At 46.7% G+C, this 23,536-nt stretch overlaps 7 protein-coding genes and 1 non-coding gene across 8 annotated transcripts; 6 read left to right on the top strand and 2 right to left on the bottom strand.

Annotated features, from left to right (window-relative positions):
* Positions 1-361: 361 nt before the first annotated feature.
* Positions 362-1,975, bottom strand: V8C40DRAFT_282834 (Metallo-dependent phosphatase-like protein; the record flags this gene model as incomplete). The annotated part of the gene is made up of 3 exons (XM_083221854.1): positions 362-1,085; positions 1,144-1,780; positions 1,840-1,975. The coding sequence occupies 3 exons, from the start codon at positions 1,973-1,975 to the stop codon at positions 362-364; spliced, it is 1,497 nt and encodes a 498-aa protein (XP_083078496.1).
* Positions 1,976-4,212: 2,237 nt separating this feature from the next.
* V8C40DRAFT_234476 (uncharacterized protein) lies at positions 4,213-5,454 on the top strand. The gene is made up of 2 exons (XM_083213625.1): positions 4,213-5,053; positions 5,162-5,454. Exon 1 carries the CDS (start codon positions 4,484-4,486, stop codon positions 5,030-5,032), a length of 549 nt encoding a protein of 182 aa, XP_083078495.1. The 5' UTR covers positions 4,213-4,483; the 3' UTR covers positions 5,033-5,053; positions 5,162-5,454.
* A 302-nt stretch (positions 5,455-5,756) lies between these two features.
* On the top strand, positions 5,757-9,170 carry V8C40DRAFT_234469 (uncharacterized protein). The gene is made up of 8 exons (XM_083213624.1): positions 5,757-6,052; positions 6,182-6,567; positions 6,637-6,917; positions 6,987-7,446; positions 7,499-7,608; positions 7,668-7,732; positions 7,813-7,874; positions 7,932-9,170. Exons 1-8 carry the CDS (start codon positions 5,945-5,947, stop codon positions 8,515-8,517), a joined length of 2,058 nt encoding a protein of 685 aa, XP_083078494.1. The 5' UTR covers positions 5,757-5,944; the 3' UTR covers positions 8,518-9,170.
* A 470-nt stretch (positions 9,171-9,640) lies between these two features.
* On the top strand, positions 9,641-11,589 carry V8C40DRAFT_234466 (Zn(II)2Cys6 transcription factor domain-containing protein). The gene is made up of 3 exons (XM_083213623.1): positions 9,641-9,968; positions 10,051-10,472; positions 10,537-11,589. Exons 1-3 carry the CDS (start codon positions 9,856-9,858, stop codon positions 11,319-11,321), a joined length of 1,320 nt encoding a protein of 439 aa, XP_083078493.1. The 5' UTR covers positions 9,641-9,855; the 3' UTR covers positions 11,322-11,589.
* V8C40DRAFT_282828 (putative non-ribosomal peptide synthetase SirP) lies at positions 11,418-18,188 on the bottom strand. Its single transcript, XM_083221853.1, has 4 exons — positions 14,572-18,188; positions 14,407-14,508; positions 14,065-14,321; positions 11,418-13,985 (listed from the first exon to the last, which is right to left on the bottom strand). Exons 1-4 carry the CDS (start codon positions 18,179-18,181, stop codon positions 11,514-11,516), a joined length of 6,441 nt encoding a protein of 2,146 aa, XP_083078492.1. The 5' UTR covers positions 18,182-18,188; the 3' UTR covers positions 11,418-11,513.
* Positions 18,189-18,994: 806 nt separating this feature from the next.
* Positions 18,995-20,863, top strand: V8C40DRAFT_262113 (major facilitator superfamily domain-containing protein; the record flags this gene model as incomplete). Its single annotated transcript, XM_083219338.1, has 4 exons — positions 18,995-19,192; positions 19,252-19,327; positions 19,390-19,700; positions 19,772-20,863. The coding sequence occupies 4 exons, from the start codon at positions 18,995-18,997 to the stop codon at positions 20,861-20,863; spliced, it is 1,677 nt and encodes a 558-aa protein (XP_083078491.1).
* Positions 20,864-20,952: 89 nt separating this feature from the next.
* Positions 20,953-21,024, top strand: V8C40DRAFT_t35. Its single transcript has one exon. It is a non-coding gene; the product is annotated as a tRNA-Asp (tRNA).
* A 392-nt stretch (positions 21,025-21,416) lies between these two features.
* On the top strand, positions 21,417-23,267 carry V8C40DRAFT_234460 (TauD/TfdA family dioxygenase). Its single transcript, XM_083213622.1, has 4 exons — positions 21,417-21,995; positions 22,065-22,551; positions 22,618-22,923; positions 22,994-23,267. Exons 1-4 carry the CDS (start codon positions 21,740-21,742, stop codon positions 23,181-23,183), a joined length of 1,239 nt encoding a protein of 412 aa, XP_083078490.1. The 5' UTR covers positions 21,417-21,739; the 3' UTR covers positions 23,184-23,267.
* Positions 23,268-23,536: the final 269 nt, after the last annotated feature.

Raw genomic sequence — 23,536 nt, 5'->3', positions numbered from 1 at the left:
TTAAGTAGCAGATGTCTTCCAGTGATATTGCATGTCCCCTTCTTGAATTGGCCCGTGTGTGTTAACGATTGGAACGTTGAGACCTCCGAGCTCACATTTGATGCTGGCTTTGTTGTCTTATTCCTTGCTAGTTTCGAGAGCAATCGCCTGCATTCCATGCTCAATATGGGTACTTGGCGGCGGAAATGTTCCAAGAGGGAGATGTTACTTCTCAGGGCTGGAAGTTACCAAAATCAGGTTCAATTGTCATAACAAGTACACATGGTGGAATTGGGTGCGATACATTCGTTACCACTGTAAGTTGATTATAGTGAGATTGACGCGCTTTATTTATTTTCTACATCATTTCCAAAGCATGCTATTACTGGACAACAAATTGCTGGTTGTGGGACTTGAAGAGCTTCGAGCTATCCAACAGCGTTCCAGTTGATGACTGATAGAAATCAACTTGCAAGTTCTGCTCATCCAAGAAGCGAATGGTTGCATAACTGAAATCATCTGCGTAGGCAAATGCAGTGTACGAAGGTTCAGTACCGACGGCCGAGAGGCCCTCGATGTTACCGGCACCACCAGCGACGATATACATCGGCGCCTTCGGGTTAGTCATACCGGCAGCATCAGCAGTGCCATTGTATACTGGGAAAAACCTCTGAGAGTTGTGCACATGACCGAAAACTCCTAGATCGACTCCGTATTTGTAGAAAAGTCCTTCAAAGGCTGTCTGGCATGGTGCGCAGCCCGAGCCTCCGGTTGAGTACCATGGTCGATGACCCGCGACAATAAGCCATGGTGTAACGCTGCGATCGACAGAGGCAAGGTCTGCCTCAAGAAATTGGAGCTGCTGGTTGGGAGCACCGAACGGTCCACCGTTGAGGCCGGCAGAGCCGTCCGGGCCGTCCGGAGCATCAGCAAAGTCCGTTTCTGTGTCAATCATGACAATATGCGCCATGCCGTATTCGAAAGAAAACCAGAACGGAGGATTGGCAAGCTGTTGTGCTTTGTTTGCATTAATCTTTGCGGTGTTGTTTGCTGAAGTTGAGGTAAAGACAGTGGGCATAGTCTTTCCAAATCGGTTGATGAAGTCGCTTAGCCACGAATAGTCAGTATCACGTATCGGAAAGAAGGCTCATGTTGCAAATATACCTGAAGTTGCGCTGTCCCGCACTGCAGAGTCCTGTGGTGTGCGGGATCTCCTGGCAAGCAGCTTCGTGGTTGCCCGGACTGGCCATATACGGCTTGCGGCCAGAAATAGGAGCAAGTTGGGCGTAAAACTGCTCCAGAATCGCTTGGTACGCATTTTTTCCATCAAAAATGTTCTTCGGCGTCTCAATCCAATCATCAGCATAGGCCAGATCTCCGGGATGAATGACAAATTCATAGTCGTCGACTGTTTGAGCCAGGCGTTGAATGGTCGTGTGATTCAACGATGGATCGATGCTTGGGATAGTATCACGCTTTGTTTGGTCATTTTGGATGGTGTATCCATCGGGACCAACGACGCCCAAGTCAATAATAGCGTTGATGGAGAACGGGGTTTTATCTCCAGCGACACGGGGACTGAAGAAGTGATCCACGCTTGAGTTGGTTGAGACGATCTTATAGTAGTATGTTGTGGCCGGTGATAAGTTATTAAGAGTTACCACATTTGACCAAGTACGTGATGATTCATATGTAATAGAGCTTTGCGAGCAGGTTTGCTGTGTCAAAGATGTGGCAGAGTTGCCATATGAGACACAAGGTTGGCTGAGTTGCTTATATGTGTTCCAGGCAATTGATACGCCTAGAGAAGATGTGTTAGCATAAATGTAGGTTTGATCTGTTATATCAATACAAACGTACTATTGGGTCCGTTGACGGCAATTCGTTGTTGCACCGGTGTTGTCAAGTCGGCTGGGATAGCAGGATAGCTTGCTGCAGCAAAAGCGCCGGCTACCAGAACTGGCAGGACTTTTACTGAACTGTAGGCCGACACCATTTTGACTTTAGTAGTTGGTGTTCAACTAAAGCAATAATTGATGACGATATAGATGGGCTATTGATCATAAGAAGTAGATGCAGGTTCGATAGCAAAGGCTCGGTACCTATATATATTTGATCAAGACAAGAACGCTCGATTCGTAGTTGCTATATCCCATGGTACTTTTGTCATTATTAATTCCTCAATGGCCATAGGATGATCAAGAAATTGCTATATATAGCGTGTTGAACGCAGTCAAGTGGAAGCGGACGACAGCTATGCAGTAGCCACCTGTGTGATCATGTTCATTGTGCCTCGGTTCCCTGCGACATGGTTAGGGCTATAAGTACTTCAACTATCTGCGAATATCGTGCGTATTGGAAGTATCGCGTGCCAGAAATTAGTACTATTGAGCCCTGTCACACTGACCCCACGGCCCCTGTAACCTCGCACTCGTCTAGCAATATATATGTCTGCATGCACAATGCTATATATCGTAACATGCCCGTAGATCCCTACATTTCATCTGGATTGTAGACGAGGCGAATATGCTATGAGAATGAGATCTTTCCACTCGTGGGGCGACCGTGTGATGCTATTGGTGAAGGCATTCAATCGGAAAAAACGGCTCGATCTAGATTTCCGCTTCGTTCTGCTTGGGCGCCTTATTAGTGAGGTGATCTTCGGTAATTGATTTGGCTAGGCTTGTCCGTCTAAATAACGCATCGGCATCTGAGAGAGGTGCTGGGGCTGGGAAAAGTTGCGATTGGGTTGTTACGGTGCTGGTAATTCATTTTTTCTCTCTCTCTTAACCTCGGCGTTGTTTGTCCAGATAGCTCTAGTGTCGCTCTAAGACACATATCGCAGGTGCATATTTACATATCGACACCTTCTTCATTATATCAAGTAATGGAGAATATTTTTACGTTTAACTACCAATGAAACGTTTCTTTTGAGCTACTTTCATTGCCGTGCATCCGCTACACTGCGAACGAAAGATATCCGTCCGCAGCTTTTTGCGCAGGCGTTGCAAATGCAACAAGGTCATAACCACAACGCAATACCGAACATCGAGATACTCACTCGGGTGTTTCGAGTCCAAGCGGCGAAGGAAACATATGCAGGGAAAACAAAAAAGAAGAAGAATTCATCAGGTTTAAGTTATAAATTGGGAATAGGAGTGTGATATGGCGTGCGTCTAGTGCATAAGATACGTCCAGCAGGCTATGGAGGATCCATTGTCTTTTCCCACCTCAAATATAACCGCTATCTATTCATCGCGATTTCTACTTTCACGGCGTTATTTACTATGGCTAGTGATCATACTTCACAACGTGCCCTTGATCCTCAATCCTGATATTCATGTCTTGGACTTTACCAATTATACCATTTGTGAGTTTCTTCCTCTCAAAGCCTTCATTAGCAAGCCTTCTTGTCATCTCGGGCAACACCAACAGCATGCTGGATAGCCATACAGCTCTACATGAACCAACTCACTGGGCGTGGCTGCCGAATAATGCGTCTCTCCGCGGTTTTGAGGATTGGTTTGCCGTAGACAAAGAACACTATCAAGCTTCAGAAGAGCCATTGAAACTCTCGGATCTCGATGATGATTTACTTCCGACTCTACGTGGAAATCTAGGCAACGTCCCTATCCGACACATTTGTAAATTAAGCTTGAGAGTACGCGGAAAGTTGTCTTTCATTTGAAGAGAGACGGCTATATATGGGAGCGTCTTGTTCAATTGTTCAAGAACTCGTCGTTGCCATTCGAGGCTCAGAAGACTTTATCATCGCTTACTTTAACCGCAAAGTATCTCACGGGAAACTTCGAAGACGGCTTTGGCCATGAAATCGGCACACCACGCGGGGGCCGCAATGCGAATAATGCATTCACCGCGAGCACCTACACGTTGAAGAGCTTAGTGGGGACTCGTTGTGGTATAAGTCCACTGGCTACCGACTTCGATGTTGATACAGATCACCACATCTACCAACCGTGCTTACTCCATATTTTTGAGGCGTTGAATCAATTAGACCATAGTGGCGATGAGGCGTCCGGTGAACGTTTCAAGTAGTTCAAATGGAAGACAGCTTTTATGCAGTCTGTAACAATCAGATATGACAAGCAGGATCGTCTCATGCCAAAGATTGGATTTATCGATCCACCCGGTTGGTAGGAGTTGAAAGACGAGGTAACCAAACTTGGTCCAGTCAATCTAACCGATGCTAACTATTACAGCATGCTTAAAGTTGCCATAGGAGATTACCTGCGAGATATTCTCACATCAGCTTAGAGGAATAACGAGAGGCTCTTCTTGTCTCATCTGACGCGCTCAACACATTACGACTTTGGCATTCCGACAGACGAAGAATATGTTTCGTTGGCAGGCGATACGGATCACGACGGCTTATCCCATGATTTAAACGCCGTGGGCTACGTCGATCCCTGGCTGAACAAAATACTTGAGATATTGGATGAACAAAATGTAGCTGGCTGGATTCTGGTGGTAGCTGTTGGCGACCATGACCTTTCTATCGCAGAGCGCGGAACCATCACTGCCTATTCCAATCCACATGTCGCAAATTGCCATGTCACATCCTAAACTACCATATATCATCATTGATGATTCAGTTTCTTCCATCCAAATTCTTCCCACCATCTTAGATCTTCTCACAGAGACCGAATCTCTCTCGCTCTCTGAGGCTCGCGCAGCTCATGATATGGTTCGAAATTACGAGAGCCAATCTCTCTTGCGACTGTTGCAGAAATTCTCAAAGATAACTGGACAAGGAGGCTGGCAGTTTACTGTCATGAACCCAGGCGGCTTAACAATTGCAGTTAGGGATGCTCGCCAGCCAAACTGGAGATTAATTGTCCCTGTATTTAGCAAGTATGAATGGAGGTTCACCGATCTAGAAACTGACCCCAATGAGCAAGCTCCGCTGTTATCATATGGCTATAAAGCCAATTTGCGAAGCGTGGAGGCAAAATTTGGATCAGATGCGGCGATGGGTGTGGAAGAAGCCGCTGCCGTTACCCGTGGGTGGACTGACGAGAACTACAAGCGCTAGCGTTCCACGGCATGATGCCACCTGTATTCAGACGATAAATTGAGTATATGGACCTTGGTGGGCTCTTGGGAAGTCGACGGTGTAAGATGCATTCGTACTTATGCAAATGAGAAATTAGATATTACTTACTATCAATTGAAGTTCAAATACAAATGTAAATACCTTCAAAGTACTAGTATCTTTGGTGGTGCGATAATAGCCGTCCAGCATGATGATATGTGCATCACATGTTGCAGATGCATAGCCTCAGTGCCTCGGGCCTGCTTGCACATGCCAAGCTTGCCACAGCCAGCTGTTTCGATTTACATATGGAGTATAGATAATTTTATCCCACGATAGTGATATTGTAAAGTATTGCAGTAGTAGACAACAATTTGTTCGATCATCTATTGTGGCGCTGTCCCGAGCGATAGAGTTCATCGCCTCGTTAGGGCTTTTGTCTCGCCTTCAAACATATATATGTGGCTCTAAAAGAGCTTATTTTTGAAAGCCTGGAGGCACCCGCACATACTTGAATGTTTGATGTCATAATGATGCCACCTCAAGATCTCGTACCTTCGTGTAGGAATCTCTCGACACAGTACGCCATCTCAGCGCACCATCTCCAGATGCTCAGCCGCGACAATCCACGCCACGCAATCATTCATATCCTACAGAGGGCTAGCCATTAAATTGGAAGATTCGGCTATAAATACGCACTTCATCCCGGAATTGAGTTTGGCCTTTTTGACTTGTTTGTTTTGGCTGAACTTGCATGAACACAATACGCCTGGACGGAGGTCTCCGAAACTGGCCTCACGTCGTACTTAGCCATCGTATAATTTACCACACATCCTATAAGTCCAACGATTTTTGCATTTGGAAAAATTCATCGTTATAACAGAAAGAAACAATAAAAAACAAACCATCAAGATGACTGATACGTCTAACCAAGAGTTTCACGTCAGCGCTTCGCTTCGTCGCAAGTCGCAAGCGGAAAAACTGGTCGAGAAAGAAGGATGTTTCGGCCTTAGCCTGACTGTCAGTCTCCGCCGTGAGCTTCATGCTATCTATTTCAAAGGGTGTCCCAAAGAATATTTAATGTCTTTTGTTACCAAGAAAAAGAAGGGAACCAAGACAATTCTTCAGTAGCTAACCTGATTTTCTTAGCCTGTATTCATTGGAATATCAGCCACATCATCCGGGTACAAAGAGTACTTGGTTTCCTTTGCTGTTCGTGATGCTACTTACCTACTCGATTTTGCGATTAAAAAAATTTCACCACCAGAAGGCTCAAATGGTCGCGATTTCATTGCCGACTACATCATCAAGTCAATCAGGTGGTACGAGCATACAACTTTCGTTAAAGTTGTAGGCGCTGGCCTTCCCCGTGCGTTGCAGACGACGAGCCCAACGCTTTGCTCTCGTCTTTGGCTGGAATTGGACATTGTTCCTCTTGTTATTCAGCAGCCTCATGAACATACAGAGAGGATAAGTCTCTGGCTCACCAAACGAGTGGACGAACAAGCTGATTCAATGGCACGAAAATGCATCATGTACGCTATGATACCTGGTTCATGATTCACCCGTATAAATATGGTCGTATAACTGATTGACTGTCCTAGGAACTTTGGTCCTTCGTTGGCACCTCTTTTACAAGTTGCCTGGCGTGGTATTGTAGAAGTTGATGCATCATTTCAAGCGCCGCTCATTTCGGTCGAGGATTACAAAACTACATGCAATTCCGCGACTTGGGAGGCGGTGATGCATTATGCAAAAAATTTACGAAAGCATAAGACCAAAATTGCTTTCTTCAGCAGCACTCCTCAAGGTGGCGGCGTTGCATTGATGAGGCACGCTCTCGTGAGATTTTCTCGTGCGTTGGGAGTAGATCTCCGCTGGTACGGTACGTTATTCATTCCCACAAAAACCAATATTCGTTACGCGCATCCGGATACTAATTGAAGAATTGTAGTTCCAAAACCTCACCCGGGAGTGTTTCGAATTACCAAAAATATCCACAATACGCTGCAAGGGGTGAGCGAGGATGGTAAATTCATCTCTGCGGACGAAAAGAACGCGATAGTGGACTGGATTACCGACAACGGCAAACGGTATTGGTTCTCAAACGACGGACCATTGTGCCGACCAGATAAAGGCGGCGCCGATGTCATTATTATTGATGATCCCCAAATGCCTTGTCTCATTCCGCAAATCAAGAAACTTACACCATCGCGGCCAGTATTTTACCGATCGCATATTCAGATTCGAACCGACTTGATCAAAGTCGCTGGCTCTCCTCAAGCAGATATCTGGGACTTCCTCTGGCAAAATATCAAGCAAGCCGACTTATTCATTAGCCACCCGATTCCTTCTTTTGTGCCCCATAATGTGCCTAAGGAGAAGGTGCTGTACATGCCTGCAACAACCGATTGGTATGTATTGCGTGAAAGACAAAGGGAAACCGTCATACTAATACTCGTCTAGGCTGGATGGCTTAAATAAACCGATGGAAATCTGGGATACTGGATACTACGGCCATCTGTACAACGTCAAATGCCGTGGAGAACGAATGACAGAGTTGCAATGGCCAAGAAGTGAGTAAATGCAGCGTTTATCCAAGAGATACCTTCATCATATGCTAAACCCAACTTAGGGAGATATATCATCCAAGTATCCCGCTTTGATCCCGCCAAGGGACTACCAACAGTTGTTGATGCTGTGAGTACGACCAATAGCATAAACCATCTCCAACTTTTAGTACTTTCTTGAGCTAACAAGGCCCGGCTGTGGCATTTTAGTACGCTTGTTTCCGAGAACAGCTCGAAAAGCATGGTGGCGTCGCTATCCCCCAGCTCGTCATGTCAGTTTCCCCGTTTTGTATGCTTCATACATAAATACTAACTTTATCCGAACAAAGCTGCGGCAATGCGTCTGTTGATGACCCCGATGGTATTGCCATTTACGATCAAGTAATGACGCAGTTAGAAACAAAATATCCCCACATCATGGGCGACGTGAGCGTCATGCGCTTGGATCCATGTGATCAGCTATTGAACTGTCTCATGGCAAATGCCCATGTCGTCCTACAGCTTTCCACATACGAAGGTTTCGAAGTCAAGGTCTCTGAGGCACTCCATGCGGGTCGCCCTGTCATTGCTACATATGCTGGCGGGATCCCCCTTCAGATCAAAGATAAAATCGACGGCTTCCTCGTTGAACCGGGCGATTGGAAAGCAGTCGCTGGTCATTTGATGGAGTTGTTCACAGACCTCAAATTGCACGATCGGATGTCTCAAGCCGCAAAAACCGGCGTTTCAGACGAAGTTTCGACTGTTGGAAATGCGTTATCTTGGTATTATCTGGCCATGAAATGGGCGCAGAAAGGGCCTAAGCTTGAGCTGCTGGGGAATGAACAATGGGTTAATGATATGGCCCGGAGCGAAGCTGGTCAGCCGTATCCGGAAGGCGAAAATCGCTTACCGCGCAGCTTCACTCAGTTGTAGTCACTCAGTACACGAGTTAGAATTGCTACTTTCATTTTGGTGAATCTGCTCACTTAGGTAACAGACATGACGCGAGGTGACTGAGTACGCTCAATGGCAACATTGGAATTATTCACAATGTCCATAAATTGTTCAACGGTATTGTAATTCACTTTCATATTGCTTGTGTCAATCGCGCATCTCGATCTCGACTATTTCGACAAGATGGCAGCCAGAAACGAATTGAAGGTAGCTGCTCTGTCTGAACTACGAAGGCGGAAAGGCGAGTGTGTTGTATGATGGAAAGTGAATGCTGTATGATGGAAAGTGGATGTTATATGATATAAAGTGAATGAAGGCGTGACTGGTCATCAATAGGGTGGTAAAGCGAGGATAACCGTGATTACGTGATATGTACGCCTCGTGCCGCTGAGACCAGGGGTTTGCTTCATGATAAATTGGCAAGTTTCGTTGTGCGTGAATGAGTACAAGATCCTACAGTGACGGAAGAGGTTGAGTGAGAGTTGTTTACGGAGTTTCTTTGTGGGAAAGTAAGATTGAGGCCAAATTGTTGAACGTTATGTACATCATCCAGTCACTTTTTATCCACTCTATATACTACTTTATCAAATGCCAAATCCTAGATCAAAAGTATTTGTATGCTGCATCCGATGAGATGAAGCAGGGCATTATTTTCCCTAATTGGTAGATTTTACCTAATTGGTAGAGTGGCAACTTCGTGTCCGGAACTCGGGCAAGATACGAGAATTGTGCCTGAGGTACATGTACTTAAAACGACTCCGGCATCAAAACATATGCATAGGTACCCCCGACTTCTCATAGTCTCAGCGGCACGGTAATTTCGATTTCGAAATTTATTATTTATTGAGCAGCTCTGCAGTTATTCGGCTTCTTGTTAGCATACGAGTACAATGGCCGTCATCTTCAACCGGTATTCTTCCAGTGTTACTATCCCCCCTTCCTCTTTACCTCACAGGATTCCTGAGGTGCCAAGATGTCCGGACATTTCATCCGGTCAGCACGCACATGCATCTTTCTCACGTAATTCGTTCGAGATAGACACAGTATTACAGTATTACAGTATTACATACGTATCACTCCATAGGCATGCATAAATCAATGCAACATTGCCCCCACCTACTGGCCGATACCCCTGTGGGAGGATTGAATGTCCGACCAACGCTGGTCAAGGCAGCCTTCGTAAGCACTGACAGTTGGAGGGACACGAAAAGTCCCCGAGCGCGAATTTCATCAAACACTCTACCTCGAGCGCGTTAAGAGGTGCTTCCTGATTGATGACCTCTGTCACTACGCTGGCATGACCATTAAGATATAATAATGGAAGTCTCAGCCAGCCAGCAGCGCAGGCGACTTCGGTCTGCCTGCGATGTCTGCCATGCGTCCAAAGTGCGATGCTCAGGAGGACAGCCGTGCAAAAAGTGCTGCAACTCGTACGTAAGAGAACCGAAAGCCTGCGATAACGGGATTCCAAGGGCGCAAACAAAGATTGGCCATAAATAACCTCATATCTAGCAATCTTCAATGTACATATAGTTACATGGCAAAGTTAGGAAAGCCAAAAGGCAGCCGGAATAAAAGAACGCTCGAAAGGCTAGGGCTCGCAATCGCCGGCGGCGCAAATTCCACTATCAATGGGTGTATTCAAGCCTCAGCAAACAACTCATTTCAAGGCGACTGGCCAGTAATGCTAAACACTCATCAAGACCAACAAGAGAAAGAAATACCAGCAACAACAACATCGCCATCGTCGGACGTCGAAGCTTCTCTACCTACGGTCTTATCTATCACAGCACCTTCATGCACTGCATGCACACCCGTCATAAATGATCCCACTCCCGATCTAAGCATGGAGTTAAGTAGCATATTGGATTTTGAAATGCCACTATTCTTCTCTTCGCAATCTCCGACTGGTAAAGATCCTCAATTCGTACCAGGTAAGTGCCTTCTATTTCGGGCTGGAGATATTTTATCAGCAATCATGTGTAATAACTGGTATAGATTTCCTTGATATCTTATTCACTAGTAATCCTGACACTGATATCCTGTCCAATGGCCAAGACAGCGATTCAGGCGTAGGGCGTCGATCGCGGAGCTATGAAGTAGCAGCAAATGGGTCTCCGCCGTCATTGATGCAGCCCAACAACTCGAACTCGAATTCTCCTAATTTTTCTCACGAGGTTCATAAAAGGCCCAAGCAGTTACCACCTATAAGAGGCGAGCAGAGACAAACGGCATCGTCACTGTCCAATTGCATTTGCTTGAAGATGCTCACTGGAATGCAATGCTCTCTCAGCGGCATTGAGCGCAAGCAAGGGAATCGGCGTCTCGACATTATACTGTCTATGGCCACAATGATTCTTGACTGCTCGAGCCGTGCTCTTGCCTGCGACCCCTGCTGGCTAGACAGCCAGGTTCTCTTCCTGATCATGGTCTTGTTGCAGACTGTTTTCAACTGGGCCATCATCAATTGCAACAATGCGAGAAGTCGGGACGCTCATAAGCCGCCTTCTATCAACTTTGGCACATGGAATGTGTCGGAGGAAGAAGGCACTGCGGTGAAACTGTTGCTAGTAAATCGCATCATGGCAAAGAGCAAGTCTACTGTGAATATCGTTCGTCAGCGTATTGACAGCATCTCATCGACGGAGACCGAGAGTCGTTATCAGCCAATAGATTCCCAAATCTTGTATGTAACCTTGAAGCGAGTGGCAGATGCCCTAGCTGAGGTCCGAAGGCATGGAAAGGAAATGGGTACATGTTATGACAGTGACTCTACAATCTGATATCACCGTTCTTATTATAAATGTTACATGTTGCTATGCCTAGGTCCTTGATCTACGGGGTAGCCTACTCTTGTTTTAGAGATGGTAATATTTGACAGATAGCGAACCATATTTTCTCTGGTTAATAGATAGAATGTCTGTTTGGGGAGTCAAAATTCTGCGGTGCGCACTCTCAATGTTTTACGATCTACTTTACTGGAACATCCAGGCAATCTCTCCTAGAGAAGGCGCTCTAAGTATATCGCACAAATCTCCACGTAACCCTTTCTCACCTAATAAATAGTGAAGCCGGAGTGCTGTTATAGATGTTCCTCCCAGGTCATACAGTGTCGTCTCGGGTGTAATGCCCTCTGTCTGAACGCCTAGTGCCTCAGAAAAAGCCTTGCGAACCTCATTAACCCTCTTGTGATAAGACGGCATAGCTTCCAATGGATCGTAGTCATTCAATAGCCTAAATGAGAAAAGAATTTCAGTTGGTGCCGAGCCAGATAGAAGGCCCTTGAAGACGGTCGGGATGAAGGACATAATCGCTGCCATTTGCGGCGGAGACAGAACGCCAGCATTGTACTCGATGCCGCAGTGCAGTCCATCATCCTGCTCGCTAAACTCTAGCTGCAATGTAAATTTGGCTCCTCGCGCTCGAATGCGTTCGCTCGAAACCTGAGCGCCAGGTATCTTGAGGGAGTGCTCCAGTGCGTCAGACTGCCAGTGATAAATAACCACAACATCAAAGAGAGATCTCCGATCTTTTGCAAATTGTAAAATTTCTGAATAAGGCATCTGGTTTTCAACCGAAAGGTTAATTTCCGACACGATATCGTTAATGAGCTTACTGGAGTCCGCCATGTTATTATCATCGAGTTTTATGCGCACTGGTAGCCTGTCGAGAATGAGGCCCATAATGTTCGCCGCCCCAGGCTCGTCTCGATTCATATATGGAATTCCGAATACAATGTCGCTGTAACCGAACACTGTATAAAGTGTAATTGCGGACGCAGCTAGGGCCATACGCTGCGAAAAGCCCTTACCGTCCGTAGTTGAGATGAGGATGGATTCATAACCAGGTATCTCATGACCGGGCCTTCCAAGTTCACGTTTGCTTAATAACGGAACTGTCTCTATTCTCCTAACACGATCGTTCCAAAATTCTCGCTTCGCTAATTTTGTTGGCGTTGCAGGTAGGGATATGTTCTTTTGAAGCCACTGCGTCCATTCGATATAGGTGCCCTTGTGCGTATTTTCATCAACAGCTTGCCCATTGGAAACAGCGGCATCGGCTACCGCTAAATATTTTTGGCTAATTGATTGTAGTAAAAGGGCAAGTGATGCCTTATCTGTGATGATATGATGCGTTATAAGTGAGAGTGACGTCTTTGTCGTAACACGATTATCTTTCTTCGTACAGATAACCGCCCTGATGAGTTGGTCATGGGCCAGGTCAAAAGGTTTATCGATCAGGGCCTGTAGCTCCTTGGAATCTATAGATCGCCCTGAGAAGACCAAAGGTGGAGTAACTTTATCGCTGACGAGTCGGTATATGGACCCTTCTTTGAGGACATAGCGGGCTCGAAGAATTGGGTTTTCTTGGATTACAGAGATCAAACATTCATTCAACAGCTCAATGTTGATATCGCCTTTAATGATGAATTGGAATGCGGTGTTGAAGAGCGACTTCGTGTTCGACATGGTGTGCCATAAATAGAACTCTTCTTCGAGTTGCGACGGTATTTGGGCCGCCATTAAAGTTGGCAGAGCGGACAGAGTGGATAGGAACGACTTGAACGTAGTAATTCCATCTTCTAGTTCATCAAGAGCTGCAAATCGATCGATTTCCTTTGCAAGATTCGATAGAACTGTTTCTCTGATGAGAAGTGGCACCGGCGTGTGATGACCCGTGCGCTCAGCGATTAAACGAGCTGCCTTGATAGCTAATAGCGAGTTTCCACCGATGGCTAAGAAATCATCATCTCGTGAAATTCTTCGCTCATTATCATGACCTGGGAAGTCGAGAACTTTTCTCCAGATTTCTGCTATCATCTTTTCTGTCGGCGCTGACGGTGCATCTCCTTGATCCAGGTTTTCAGTAGCGAAATCCTGAAGAGCTTTGCGGTCAATTTTGAGATTAGACGATTGCGGCAAAGATTCTATCGCTATTACTTGGGCAGGGCAAGCGTAGGCTGGTAGAAATTTCTTGACCATTCGTCCAACTAATAAAACATCAACGGTACTTGGCGTGACAAAGGCGACAAGACGGACACGGTCGACGACAATTGCAACAGCACTTTGTATGGAGGGGTCAGCACGCAAAAGAGCGCGTTCGACTTCTTCCATTTCAATTCGGTATCCCCGCAATTTTACTTGGTTGTCAATTCGTCCCACGTAGGCTACTTTCATGTCTTGTGTCCAATAACCGAGATCTCCCGTCTTATACATGACTTTGCCGGGAGAGAAAGGGTTTGGAACAAATGCATTTGAAGTTTCGGATTGTAGATTCCAGTATTCGTCAGTAATTTGGTCTCCGGAGATGTAAATCTCTGCTGTGACTCCAAGTGGAACTAAACACCGGTGATGATCCAATAGGTAGATATCCAGATGGGGGACTGCTTTTCCGATGGTGACTTGCTGTCCAGGGCGAAGCTCAGTTCGAGTCGAGATAGGTCCACACTTTCACCAGCAACCAGCAGTGTCAGTCGACTCTCTCATAAATCCATCTACATATGTCTAAGGATTGACTGTGACTCACCTCGCTCGGTCCGTAAAAATTGAACAAGCGCTTATGTGACCACCTATCTGCGAGGCTCTGGGGAACAGGTTCTCCGGCAAGACCAATCGTTTCGAGGTTGGGGAATTCTTTTGGTGACAGAGCTGCTAGCAGTGATGGCGTAGAATAGGTTGCGTCTACACGCTTGAGGTGCCCCAGAGGATCACTAGGGTCTTTCAAAACTAGTGTCCCACCATAACAGATTGATCCAAATAGCTCAACAAGCACTACGTCGAAACCTATTCAACAAAATGGTGAGTGAGTCAACGTCAGAGAGAATTCTTCTGTGGCAAGGCATATGTAAATAAAGCGTGTTTCACTCACCGAGAGCATAGACTTGAGCATGTCGGCGGCCAGGCCCAGAGAACATTCGATTTACCTCATCGTCGATGACCATAAGAATGCTACGATTATGCAAAGCAACACCTATAGAGGAAGTCAACGTCGTAGCCAAGGAACTCGATGCCAACAGTGGACAGATTATTATACCTTTTGGGATACCGGTGCTTCCTGACGTGAAAACAAGATAGATGACATCTTTCGGCTTTGAAACAGTTCCAGTTGAAGACGATGGTGTCTTGCACGACGCGAGAAACTCGTCAGAAACTATGATACGACTTCCTTGGAAATCTTGAAGCACTCGTGCGCAATCTTTGTTGGCGGCGATAAAAGTGGTGGCACCGCTTTGTTGGATGATGACTTCAATCCGTGCTGCTGGAAGACTAACATCAATGGGACAGCATATACAGCCCGCTTTGAGAGCAGACAGAATTGCTATAACCCAGTGTATGGATCCATCGGTAAGAATACCAACAACATCTCCAGGTTTCGTTATAGATTGGAGATGGTTGGCCAGCTTATTAGCAGATTCATCCAACTCCCGATAAGTCATTGAACCACGGGTCGACTCCAAAGCTGTTAAATCTGGCCACTTCGCTGCAGCAGCTTCAAAAGCATCTTTGACTGTATCGTATCCTTGATGGTCGCTTCCTCGCTCTTGTTTCGATGGACTTAAAAGCGTTTTTCTCTCTTCTTCCATGATTATACGGTTTCTAACTTGCTGTATTTGACTATTGCCGCAGTCGAGTAACCCGTCGATCGCACGCTTAAAATGGTTCAAAAGACCGACGATACTCTGCTCGGTGTATAGCGAGCCATCGTACAGAATACGAGCACGAAGACTACCATCGCTTTCATCCTCAAGAAGCAAAGTTATGCCGAATTCCATCATGTCTTCTCGTTCAATTTTCCATGGCTCTGGTATCGCCTCGCAAGACCCCGATTGTGACGGGAGATCGTACTCCACGACCACAATTGTCTGGAAAGCATTGGCTATCCTTTCGGATGGCATTTTGGCCAGAGCATTATCAGCGCACCACTGGAACTCGAGCATTTGTAGGAGCTGACTCTGAGCTTCCGAAAGTATTTCAGCCACAGATTGGCTTTCTTTGAACTCAAGGGGAAACGGGCATGTGTTGAGCAGCGGCCCGACGACTCGATCGGCTCCCGTTGCATCGATATTCCTTCCAGAAAATACCACACCAAAGGCCACTCGGTCAGAAAAGCTATAATTTGATAACACCAATCCCCATGCTGTATATATTGCCGTCGCTGGTGTAATACGACGAAGGAGGCCTTTGGCTTCCAGCTCCTTCGATCCAAATCCAAGGTTGACTTGCAGGCTCTTGGACCAGTCAGCCACTGAAACATCGGCCAATGGTTTCGGCAGACTCAGCTTCGGTTGTGCCAAACCATCCCTTGAGCATTTTCCCCAAAATTCATTGCCTTGAGGGTCTTGTTGCAGTCGCTTTTGAGCCAGAGCAAAATTGATGAATTGCGGAGGCTCTGAGAGCAGCTTTCCATCTAGTGCTTGACGGAGCTCTTCTAATATGATGCTAAATGACCAACCATCCACTAAACTGTGGTGCACCAGAGCTAAGAAAGTAGAAGCAACATTGGGAACTGTGATCAAGCGATAGGCTGAAATGGGGATAAATGTGTCTCCATCTTCCAAGTGTGAGATCCTCTTGCGCATTTCTTCAGAGCGAATCCGAATCACACGTTCTAGCTGATCGCGAGTTGTCTCCTCATTTTGCCAGTCAAAGTTGAGCTTTTGTTGTACATGTTGAGTTTGGTCTTTGAGATTGAAGGCTGTGCGAAAGATCGAATGCCTCTCAATGACTTGTTGCCATGCGGATTGAAGTGTTTCCGCACTAAATGCATTACCTGAATGTGGGAGAGTCATACGCAATAGCATATAGCTCGTGGCAGGATTTCTAAGTCCTGTGCGAATCATCTTGGTCTGAAGCGACGTCATGGGTCCTGAAGCTAGAGCTGTATTATGGTCTGAAATGTCAGCCTCTTCTTCGGTCCCATCAAATGTTACCATAGCATCATGAATAGCAGAGAGATTTGGTAGATCAAAAAGCGGCCCAAGTCGCATGTGGAATCCTTTTGTACGCAGAAAAGATAGCACCTTCAATCCTGCCAAGGAATTTCCTCCTAATTCGGCAAAAGAACAATTATCAGTGATCTCCGATGGCGGTAGAGATATGGCAAAAGAAAGCGCGGCTTTCAGTATATCCATTTTTGAGCCATGACTGGACACATCATGTACTAGATTGTCGCCATTCAGCAGCGCTTGTAAGGCACGGTTGTCGATTTTATCATTTGCAGTAAGTGGAAGGATTTCCACTGGACGAATAATATCCGGGATAATGAAGGAATCGTATTTCTCAGTCAAGATCTTCCGCAACGCGACCCCATCAATGTCTTCCGGCGTTACAAATGCCACAAGGCGGCCTTGATGCATAAAAGCCGTAGCCGCCATAACCTTCGGGTGGCTGCATAACATGGGAATCACTTGTCCATCAAGACTCACAAGGAATCCACGGTTCTTAACAATGTTATCCTTGCGTCCGGCAAATTCTAGCCCGTGGTCCGTCAATCGCGCAAAATCCCCAGTACGATATATCCTTTCGCCTTGCCAGTAAACAAATTTTTCAGCTGTGAGTGATTCATTCTCATAGTAACCTCTGGCTAGGCCTGGTCCGGCAATGCAAATCTCTCCGTAGTGAGACTCAACTTGCCCATCAAGTAGTATCATACGGCTGTTTGACATCGGAAGCCCTAAAGTGACCGGCTTATCAGGGTAAAGCCGAGACACTAGACATGCGAAAGTAGTTTCCGTAGGCCCATAGAAGTTATATATGGGAGAAGTTGGTAAAGATGCTGCCCACTTGCGAACAAGTGAAGCCGGTGCTGCTTCTCCTCCAATCATGATGGCTCTCAGGTTGGAGTAGCTCGCCGGATCCTGAATCGTAGCCAACACTGAAGGTGTACATGCCATGATTGTGCAGAGTGTCGCAGTGTACAAGAAATCAGCCGGAGTGGCAATCTTGAGCTCCGCGCCATTACACAATGCCGACACGGTAACAGCCGTGCAAGCATCGAAAGCAGGAGAAAAGATTAAAATAACGATATCAGCTGGAGACGAGCTCAAGTTGAACGGTGTTATTTCTCCCCCTTGCTGGACATAATTTAGGACTGAACTGTGAGGAATCATGACCCCCTTTGGCGTAGAGGTTGTGCCTGACGTAAAAATTATAAAGGCAAGGTCACTAGGATCGATTCGTTTCCAGGGGCGATCCAGTTCGTTGTCCCAGTGTTGCTCGATGTTCGGTGCAAAAGCACGCTCGATTTCTTTCAGCGAAATCTCCTCATATCCGGGATATTTCTCTGTGCTGGTATTCAGAACGACACGCGCAGATACTCGCTCCAGCGTTGATTGGATGCGATCTTTGCTCCAGGATTCCACACCGATGGGCACGTACGAAGCGCCTGTTTTAAGAACGCCTAGGAAACAAATGACCATTTCGGGGCTTCTCTGAGCCATGACAGGAATTTTGTCGCTGGCTTTGATTCCTCTCTGCAGTAAAAGCCATGCAATATGAGATGTAGCATTGTCAAGCTCAGCGTATGTAATCTTTCTTTCACCAAAAGAAATGGCAACATGGTCAGGCTGCTTCTTTGACCATTCTTCAATGAGATCACATATCGTTTTAGGCTCTTTGCGAGCCTTTTCAGCGGTAATTGCCATCTTTGAACTCTCTTTGGCGCCGGTGTGGCAATTGATGGGGCCAAGGTTTGTATCACCAGAGTGAGGAGTGTCGTCGAGATCGGGGAGAGAGATTAGACGTATTCCGTTATGTTGGCAACGAATAGTAACCGTCCATATCTTATAACCAACATTTCCAAGTTATTGTTGAGAGACACTTGTAGAGAATCCAAGCTCATGTCATGATGATATACTTATAGGAAATACATTAGAGAACACATATAAGCTGACCTTGCTGTTGTCTTTTGTTCTCCACATGCGCTGAGCTTACAGTAATAAACAAGCCAAACTTATTTGTCGACCACGCGTGGCGTCTTATGGGGGGCTCCGATCAATCATCAGAATAGTTCGTGTAGCTCTCTTTGTAGGGTTTTTGTGTTAAAATATGGCTTTCTTGAAGGCCTTACAGGGTAAGTCGGGATGGGGATGAGTCTCGGCTCATATCGGTCTATAAGCGTATGTTAATTGTCTCGGCGAATATTTGGTTGGCCTGGGCACTTTTCCGTGTGCACGGCACGGACTCGGTCGTAAGGCTATAGCGACCGAGATACTTCATACTCCGTACAAACACCTAGAACCAACAGCATCTCTTCGATCCTTAGCAAACTGACTGGCCTCCCGGCACATATGGCATTTAAAGACATCTTTTCATATATTAGGTTCGATTCGAAGGCATTCAACATGAAGAACAGACTCGCCTGTCATCCTCTTTCTCGTAGATTTTACGACTATTCGACTTTACTGCTATACAGCTGGAAAGACATCAGGACCTTCTCATAGGACAATTAAACGACAATGTCTGGTGCAAAAGCAGAGTCGTCTCTTGGGCCAGAACCTCTCGCCATTCGCGAAGAGGATGAATCCGAAACAACCAATCGCGTATCAAAGCCTGAGTGGAAAATGTCGAATCGCACATTATTGGTCTTCATTACCATCTGCGTTTTAACACTCATGGTTGCTTTGGATAGCACATCGATCGGTGTAGCATTACCGGTCAGTACAATTGACCTTTGTTGAAATACGTGCTCAGATGATTAAGAATGAACTTGTAGACAATTTCAAGAGCGCTTCGTAGCTCTGGCATAGAGACCTTCTGGGCCGGTACTGGATTTTTGTTGTGCGCAACAGGTATATTCCGCCCTGCGTTGCCTCTATCCTTCCACAGTGCTGACCAACATATCGATGCGCAGTCTTCCAGCCAAATTTTGTTTCCTTTTCCACCATATTTGGCCGTCGATCTCTCTTCATTGTTGGCATAGGTTTCTTTTTCATCGGTGCCGTGGTAGCAGGTGTATCGAAGAATGTGACTCAGCTACTGGTTGGCCGATGCATACAAGGCGTCGGAGGGGGAGGCATCTCGGCCATTACCGAAGTTCTCATTGCTGACCTGGTGCCGATGCGGTATCGAGGACAGTATTACGGCCTCATGAATGCCATGTGGAGCGTGGGATCCGTCTGTGGTCCCATCATTGGAGGCGCTTTCGCGGGCAGCGCGTCATGGGTAAGAAACACAACACACCAATACAAGTTACATGTCTGCGAGTGGCTAATATCCGTGGTATCATACTGTAGCGGTGGATATTCTACATCAATTTCCCCTTTGTCGGAATCGGAATTGCTTGTGTTGTCGTCTTTATGAACCTCCACTTCGTCCCAACATCGCTTTCTGACAAGCTTCGTCGAATTGATTATATCGGTTCTGTCATCTTCATCGGTAGCACGACGGCCTTTCTCATTCCCTTGACGTGGGGTGGTGTAGTGTACAGCTGGGACTCGTGGAGAACACTGGTCCCTCTCCTTATTGGCAGCGTCGGGTGTGGCGTATTCGTCGTTTATGAAGCGTACTTTGCTCCTGCTCCCATCATTCCGATCGATCTCTTCAAGAACCGTACCGCCAGCGTCTCGTTTGTCAGTGCCGGGCTCTCGGGGCTGCTCGTTTGGTGCATCGTCTACTACATGCCGCTGTATTTTCAGGCCGTGAAAGAGTACAGTCCCGTCTTAACCGGAGTATGTATCTTCCCTCAAACGTTCACTGTGGCACCCGCAGGTGCGATAGCTGGCATAGCCATCACAAAGACTGGCAAATACCGATGGGCAATTTGGTCGGGGTGGGCTCTGGCAACTCTGGGTCTAGGTTTGCTTTGCACGCTGAAGGTCGGAACAAGCGTGCCTGGTTGGATCTTTCTGAACCTAGTCTCAGGGATCGGTCTCGGATTCCTCTTCCCATCGGTGGCTTCTGCAATACAGGCAACCACTGCTCCAGAACATGTCCCAATGGCTTTGGCCATGTTTAGTTTCTTCAGATCGCTCGGCCAAGCTGTAGGAGTCGCCATCGGAGGGGTGATATTCCAAAACCGGATGACCGCAAACCTCCTCAATTACCCGAATCTTGCGCCAAACGCCACGGCTTACAGCGCCGACGCCGCCGGCTTAGTCGATATCATCAAATCGATGCCCAACGGCCAGAACAAGCACGATCTTCAACAGGCCTTTGTCGATAGCCTGCACATTGTCTGGGCAGTCTGCTGTGCTCTGGCTGGTTTCGGGCTTCTCCTCAGTCTGCTCAACCAAAGTTACAGCATTGATCGAGAACTGGTTAGCAGTCAAGGAATCGTTGAGAAACATCATCAGCTTCGTCCTCACGCGGAGGGCACGGGAGTTTGATATCAAGATTGCTCCAATCACTCTTAATGGGAATAAGCTCCGATCTCCGCCAAGATCCACCTACAACAAGCGATTCAACGCTTGGAACATCTTCCGTAGTATAGTGGTCAGTATGCAAGCTTGTCACGCTTGAGACCCGGGTTCAATTCCCGGCGGGAGAGACCGCCAGCAGTTCTAAACTGTAAATTCTTTTTTTACCGAGTTGTTCTCTTTTTGTATTGTCATTTGTTATTTTGCGTTTCTTGTTTATATCCGTAGTGCCTAGGGTGAAGAACATCGAATTCGTGGCTGCGGGTAAGCAGTGCATGATGCAGTTCATCTCCGCGGCTATGTCCATATCATACCGCTGTGGGTCACTGGAATCAATCACTAATGCGGAGGCATTCTACTTACATGTGCTAATAGAAGGATGTCTACTCCGTAGAGCTTCTCATCTGTTGCGGGGATCGTTGGAGTAGCTATCAACCTAGGAATTGAACAAGATTGATTGGTTCGTTCTCAGTGATCACTCTACACATGTAGTTAGTAGCAACTGCTGCCGACATGATCCAACCGATTGCGAGCCCTTGGCTACTGATGGCGACATGAGCGCAGGTGATTTTCGGCTTAGGTAACAACATCAACGTCCTATCATGAGAGACCAGCCTTCTCCAGCCTTCATGACGACATTCAGAGAGCAGGTGTAGGTGATAACATTTAGCCGATGGTGGAGTGGTGATTTGTAAAGCCGGGATGTACCGATGTGATCAAACAGAATAAATCAGGCACACGCGCGAGCAAACCATGTCCTTCTTTCGTAGGCCCTGACCACGAGGCATTTCAAGATATCCTGTAATTGGCTCTGTTTAAGTATTCTAAAAGCAAATTCTATTCGATATGGCCGCCGCCGCCGTTCAAATTCCTAGACAGCCGGACATTTCATATGCTCCCGATTATGACAACTACCTCAACCGCATCAAGCGGCGCCAAGAAAGCGAGAAGCTAGAAAAGTCTCTCCCACAAGGCTTTCCCGCCAAGCTTGAGTCCGATCTTGTCTGGGATGGAAGAACCTTGGCTGAGACATACGACTGGAACTACGTTTTGACCGAGAGCGATATTGCTGAGATCGACCAAGCCCTTCGCCACTTCAAGTGTGAGATCCCTAGATTAACCCCTGATGAGTGAGGCCATTGGCGATTATACTAACACGACGGCTCAATAGCACTCAATTTGGGCCTGGGTTACGTTACTCAAGAGACTTTTCCCCTGTCAAAGCTTCATGATACTCTACGGGAGATCTCAAAAGAAGTTCATCTAGGTCACGGCTTCAAGGTCGTCAAGGGTGTTCCGGTTGATAACTACAGCCGTGAGGAGAATGTCATCATCTATGCCGGCATTGCATCTCACATTGCCCCCATTCGTGGCCGCCAAGATCATCAACTCGACGGAAAGCCAGCTGATGTTGTTCTCGCACACATCAAGGATCTCAGTCAGGAGATTGATCCTCACAAGATCGGAGCGCCAGCCTATACGGCTGACAAGCAAGTTTTCCACACTGATGCCGGAGATGTGATTGCTCTCTTCGCTCTGGGAGAGCCTGAGGAGGGCGGTCAGAGCTTCCTGTCAAGCAGCTGGCATGTGTACAATGAGCTCGCAGCAACACGGCCTGATCTTATCCGGACTTTGTCTGAGCCTTGGGTCGTCGACGAGTAAGTGAAGGAAACAAGCGTTCCTACATTATATTGGCATCGTGGTTCATTAACAATTCTTGCTAGGTTTGGGAAGCGCGGCAAGAGTCATACCGTGCGACCTCTTCTATACTTCCAGCCCGCTACTGCAGACACCCCTCAGCGCATGATCATCCAATATGCGCGACGTACTTTCACAGGATACTGGGGTCTCCCTCGATCGACTGATATTCCTCCAATTACTGAAGCCCAAGCTGAGGCACTGGATGCTTTACATTTCACAGCTGAGAAGTACCGCGCGTCGCTCGACTTCCACAAGGGCGACATTCAGTTTGCTAATAATCTGAGCATTTTCCATGCTCGTGATAAATTCCGGGATTCTCCAGAGAAAAGGTATGCGTGTTTATTATACGAATAATAGTTCCTCAGAGTGTACAGTTCCGCTAATGCCATCTAACAATAGACGTCATCTTGTCCGTCTTTGGCTGCGTGACCCAGAACTTGCCTGGGAGACGCCTGAGCCGCTGACTGATACATGGAACAGGATTTACAAGGACGTCAAGCCTGAAAATTCCGTCTTCCCGCTGGAGCCAAGAGTTCGTAGCGCAAGTGACGGAAAGCCTGATGAGAAGCCTGATGAGAAGTACCAGTAGACTACATGAATCAATTTACGCGAGGAGGTCTACAGTAGTATATCCAATATCCAGAAGAGCAGTTACACCACGTGCGTATTTGGGAATTCTTTGCCAAATTGAATGATTGTATCCTTGGTAGCGCATGGGCTTCACATAATTACATACAGTACAGCTGCATTCATCCTTGCTAGATCGCCACCGGTTCACAGATAAGCTCATCTCATGCGGCGTCATCCGAAAAAGGTTCTCGAACTGGCGAAATTCCTATATTGTAGCATTCAAGCTGGGCCAACCACAATCATTTTCCTCAATTTGGTTGTAGTTGCACACGCATCCTTGCCTATTCAACTCGCATGACCCGACACCAGCCT

Source organism: Trichoderma camerunense, assembly GCF_050948025.1.
Source record: "Trichoderma camerunense strain CBS 138272 chromosome Unknown V8C40scaffold_2, whole genome shotgun sequence".
NCBI classification, from domain to species: domain Eukaryota; kingdom Fungi; phylum Ascomycota; class Sordariomycetes; order Hypocreales; family Hypocreaceae; genus Trichoderma; species Trichoderma camerunense.
The sequence above is the reverse complement of the archived record's forward strand: the minus strand, read 5'-3'. Positions and strand labels throughout refer to the sequence as shown.

Bases quoted from the DNA above. Each gene is read 5' to 3' on its own strand.
- V8C40DRAFT_234466 (XM_083213623.1), top strand. From the start codon at position 9,856: ATGGAAGTCTCAGCCAGCCAGCAGCGCAGGCGACTTCGGTCTGCCTGC. The intron at 9,969-10,050 runs GTACGTAAGAGA...CCTCATATCTAG, and splicing joins TGCAAAAAGTGCTGCAACTC to CAATCTTCAATGTACATATA. The intron at 10,473-10,536 runs GTAAGTGCCTTC...TAACTGGTATAG, and splicing joins AGATCCTCAATTCGTACCAG to ATTTCCTTGATATCTTATTC.
- V8C40DRAFT_282828 (XM_083221853.1), bottom strand. From the start codon at position 18,181: ATGGCAATTACCGCTGAAAAGGCTCGCAAAGAGCCTAAAACGATATGT. The intron at 14,509-14,571 runs GTATAATAATCT...CTTCCTCTATAG, and splicing joins AAGCACCGGTATCCCAAAAG to GTGTTGCTTTGCATAATCGT. The intron at 13,986-14,064 runs GTGAGTCACAGT...TGCTGGTGAAAG, and splicing joins ATTTTTACGGACCGAGCGAG to TGTGGACCTATCTCGACTCG.
- V8C40DRAFT_234469 (XM_083213624.1), top strand. From the start codon at position 5,945: ATGACTGATACGTCTAACCAAGAGTTTCACGTCAGCGCTTCGCTTCGT. The intron at 6,918-6,986 runs GTACGTTATTCA...GAAGAATTGTAG, and splicing joins AGTAGATCTCCGCTGGTACG to TTCCAAAACCTCACCCGGGA. The intron at 7,609-7,667 runs GTGAGTAAATGC...AACCCAACTTAG, and splicing joins AGAGTTGCAATGGCCAAGAA to GGAGATATATCATCCAAGTA.
- V8C40DRAFT_234476 (XM_083213625.1), top strand. From the start codon at position 4,484: ATGACCTTTCTATCGCAGAGCGCGGAACCATCACTGCCTATTCCAATC.
- V8C40DRAFT_234460 (XM_083213622.1), top strand. From the start codon at position 21,740: ATGGCCGCCGCCGCCGTTCAAATTCCTAGACAGCCGGACATTTCATAT. The intron at 22,552-22,617 runs GTAAGTGAAGGA...AATTCTTGCTAG, and splicing joins GAGCCTTGGGTCGTCGACGA to GTTTGGGAAGCGCGGCAAGA. The intron at 22,924-22,993 runs GTATGCGTGTTT...ATCTAACAATAG, and splicing joins CGGGATTCTCCAGAGAAAAG to ACGTCATCTTGTCCGTCTTT.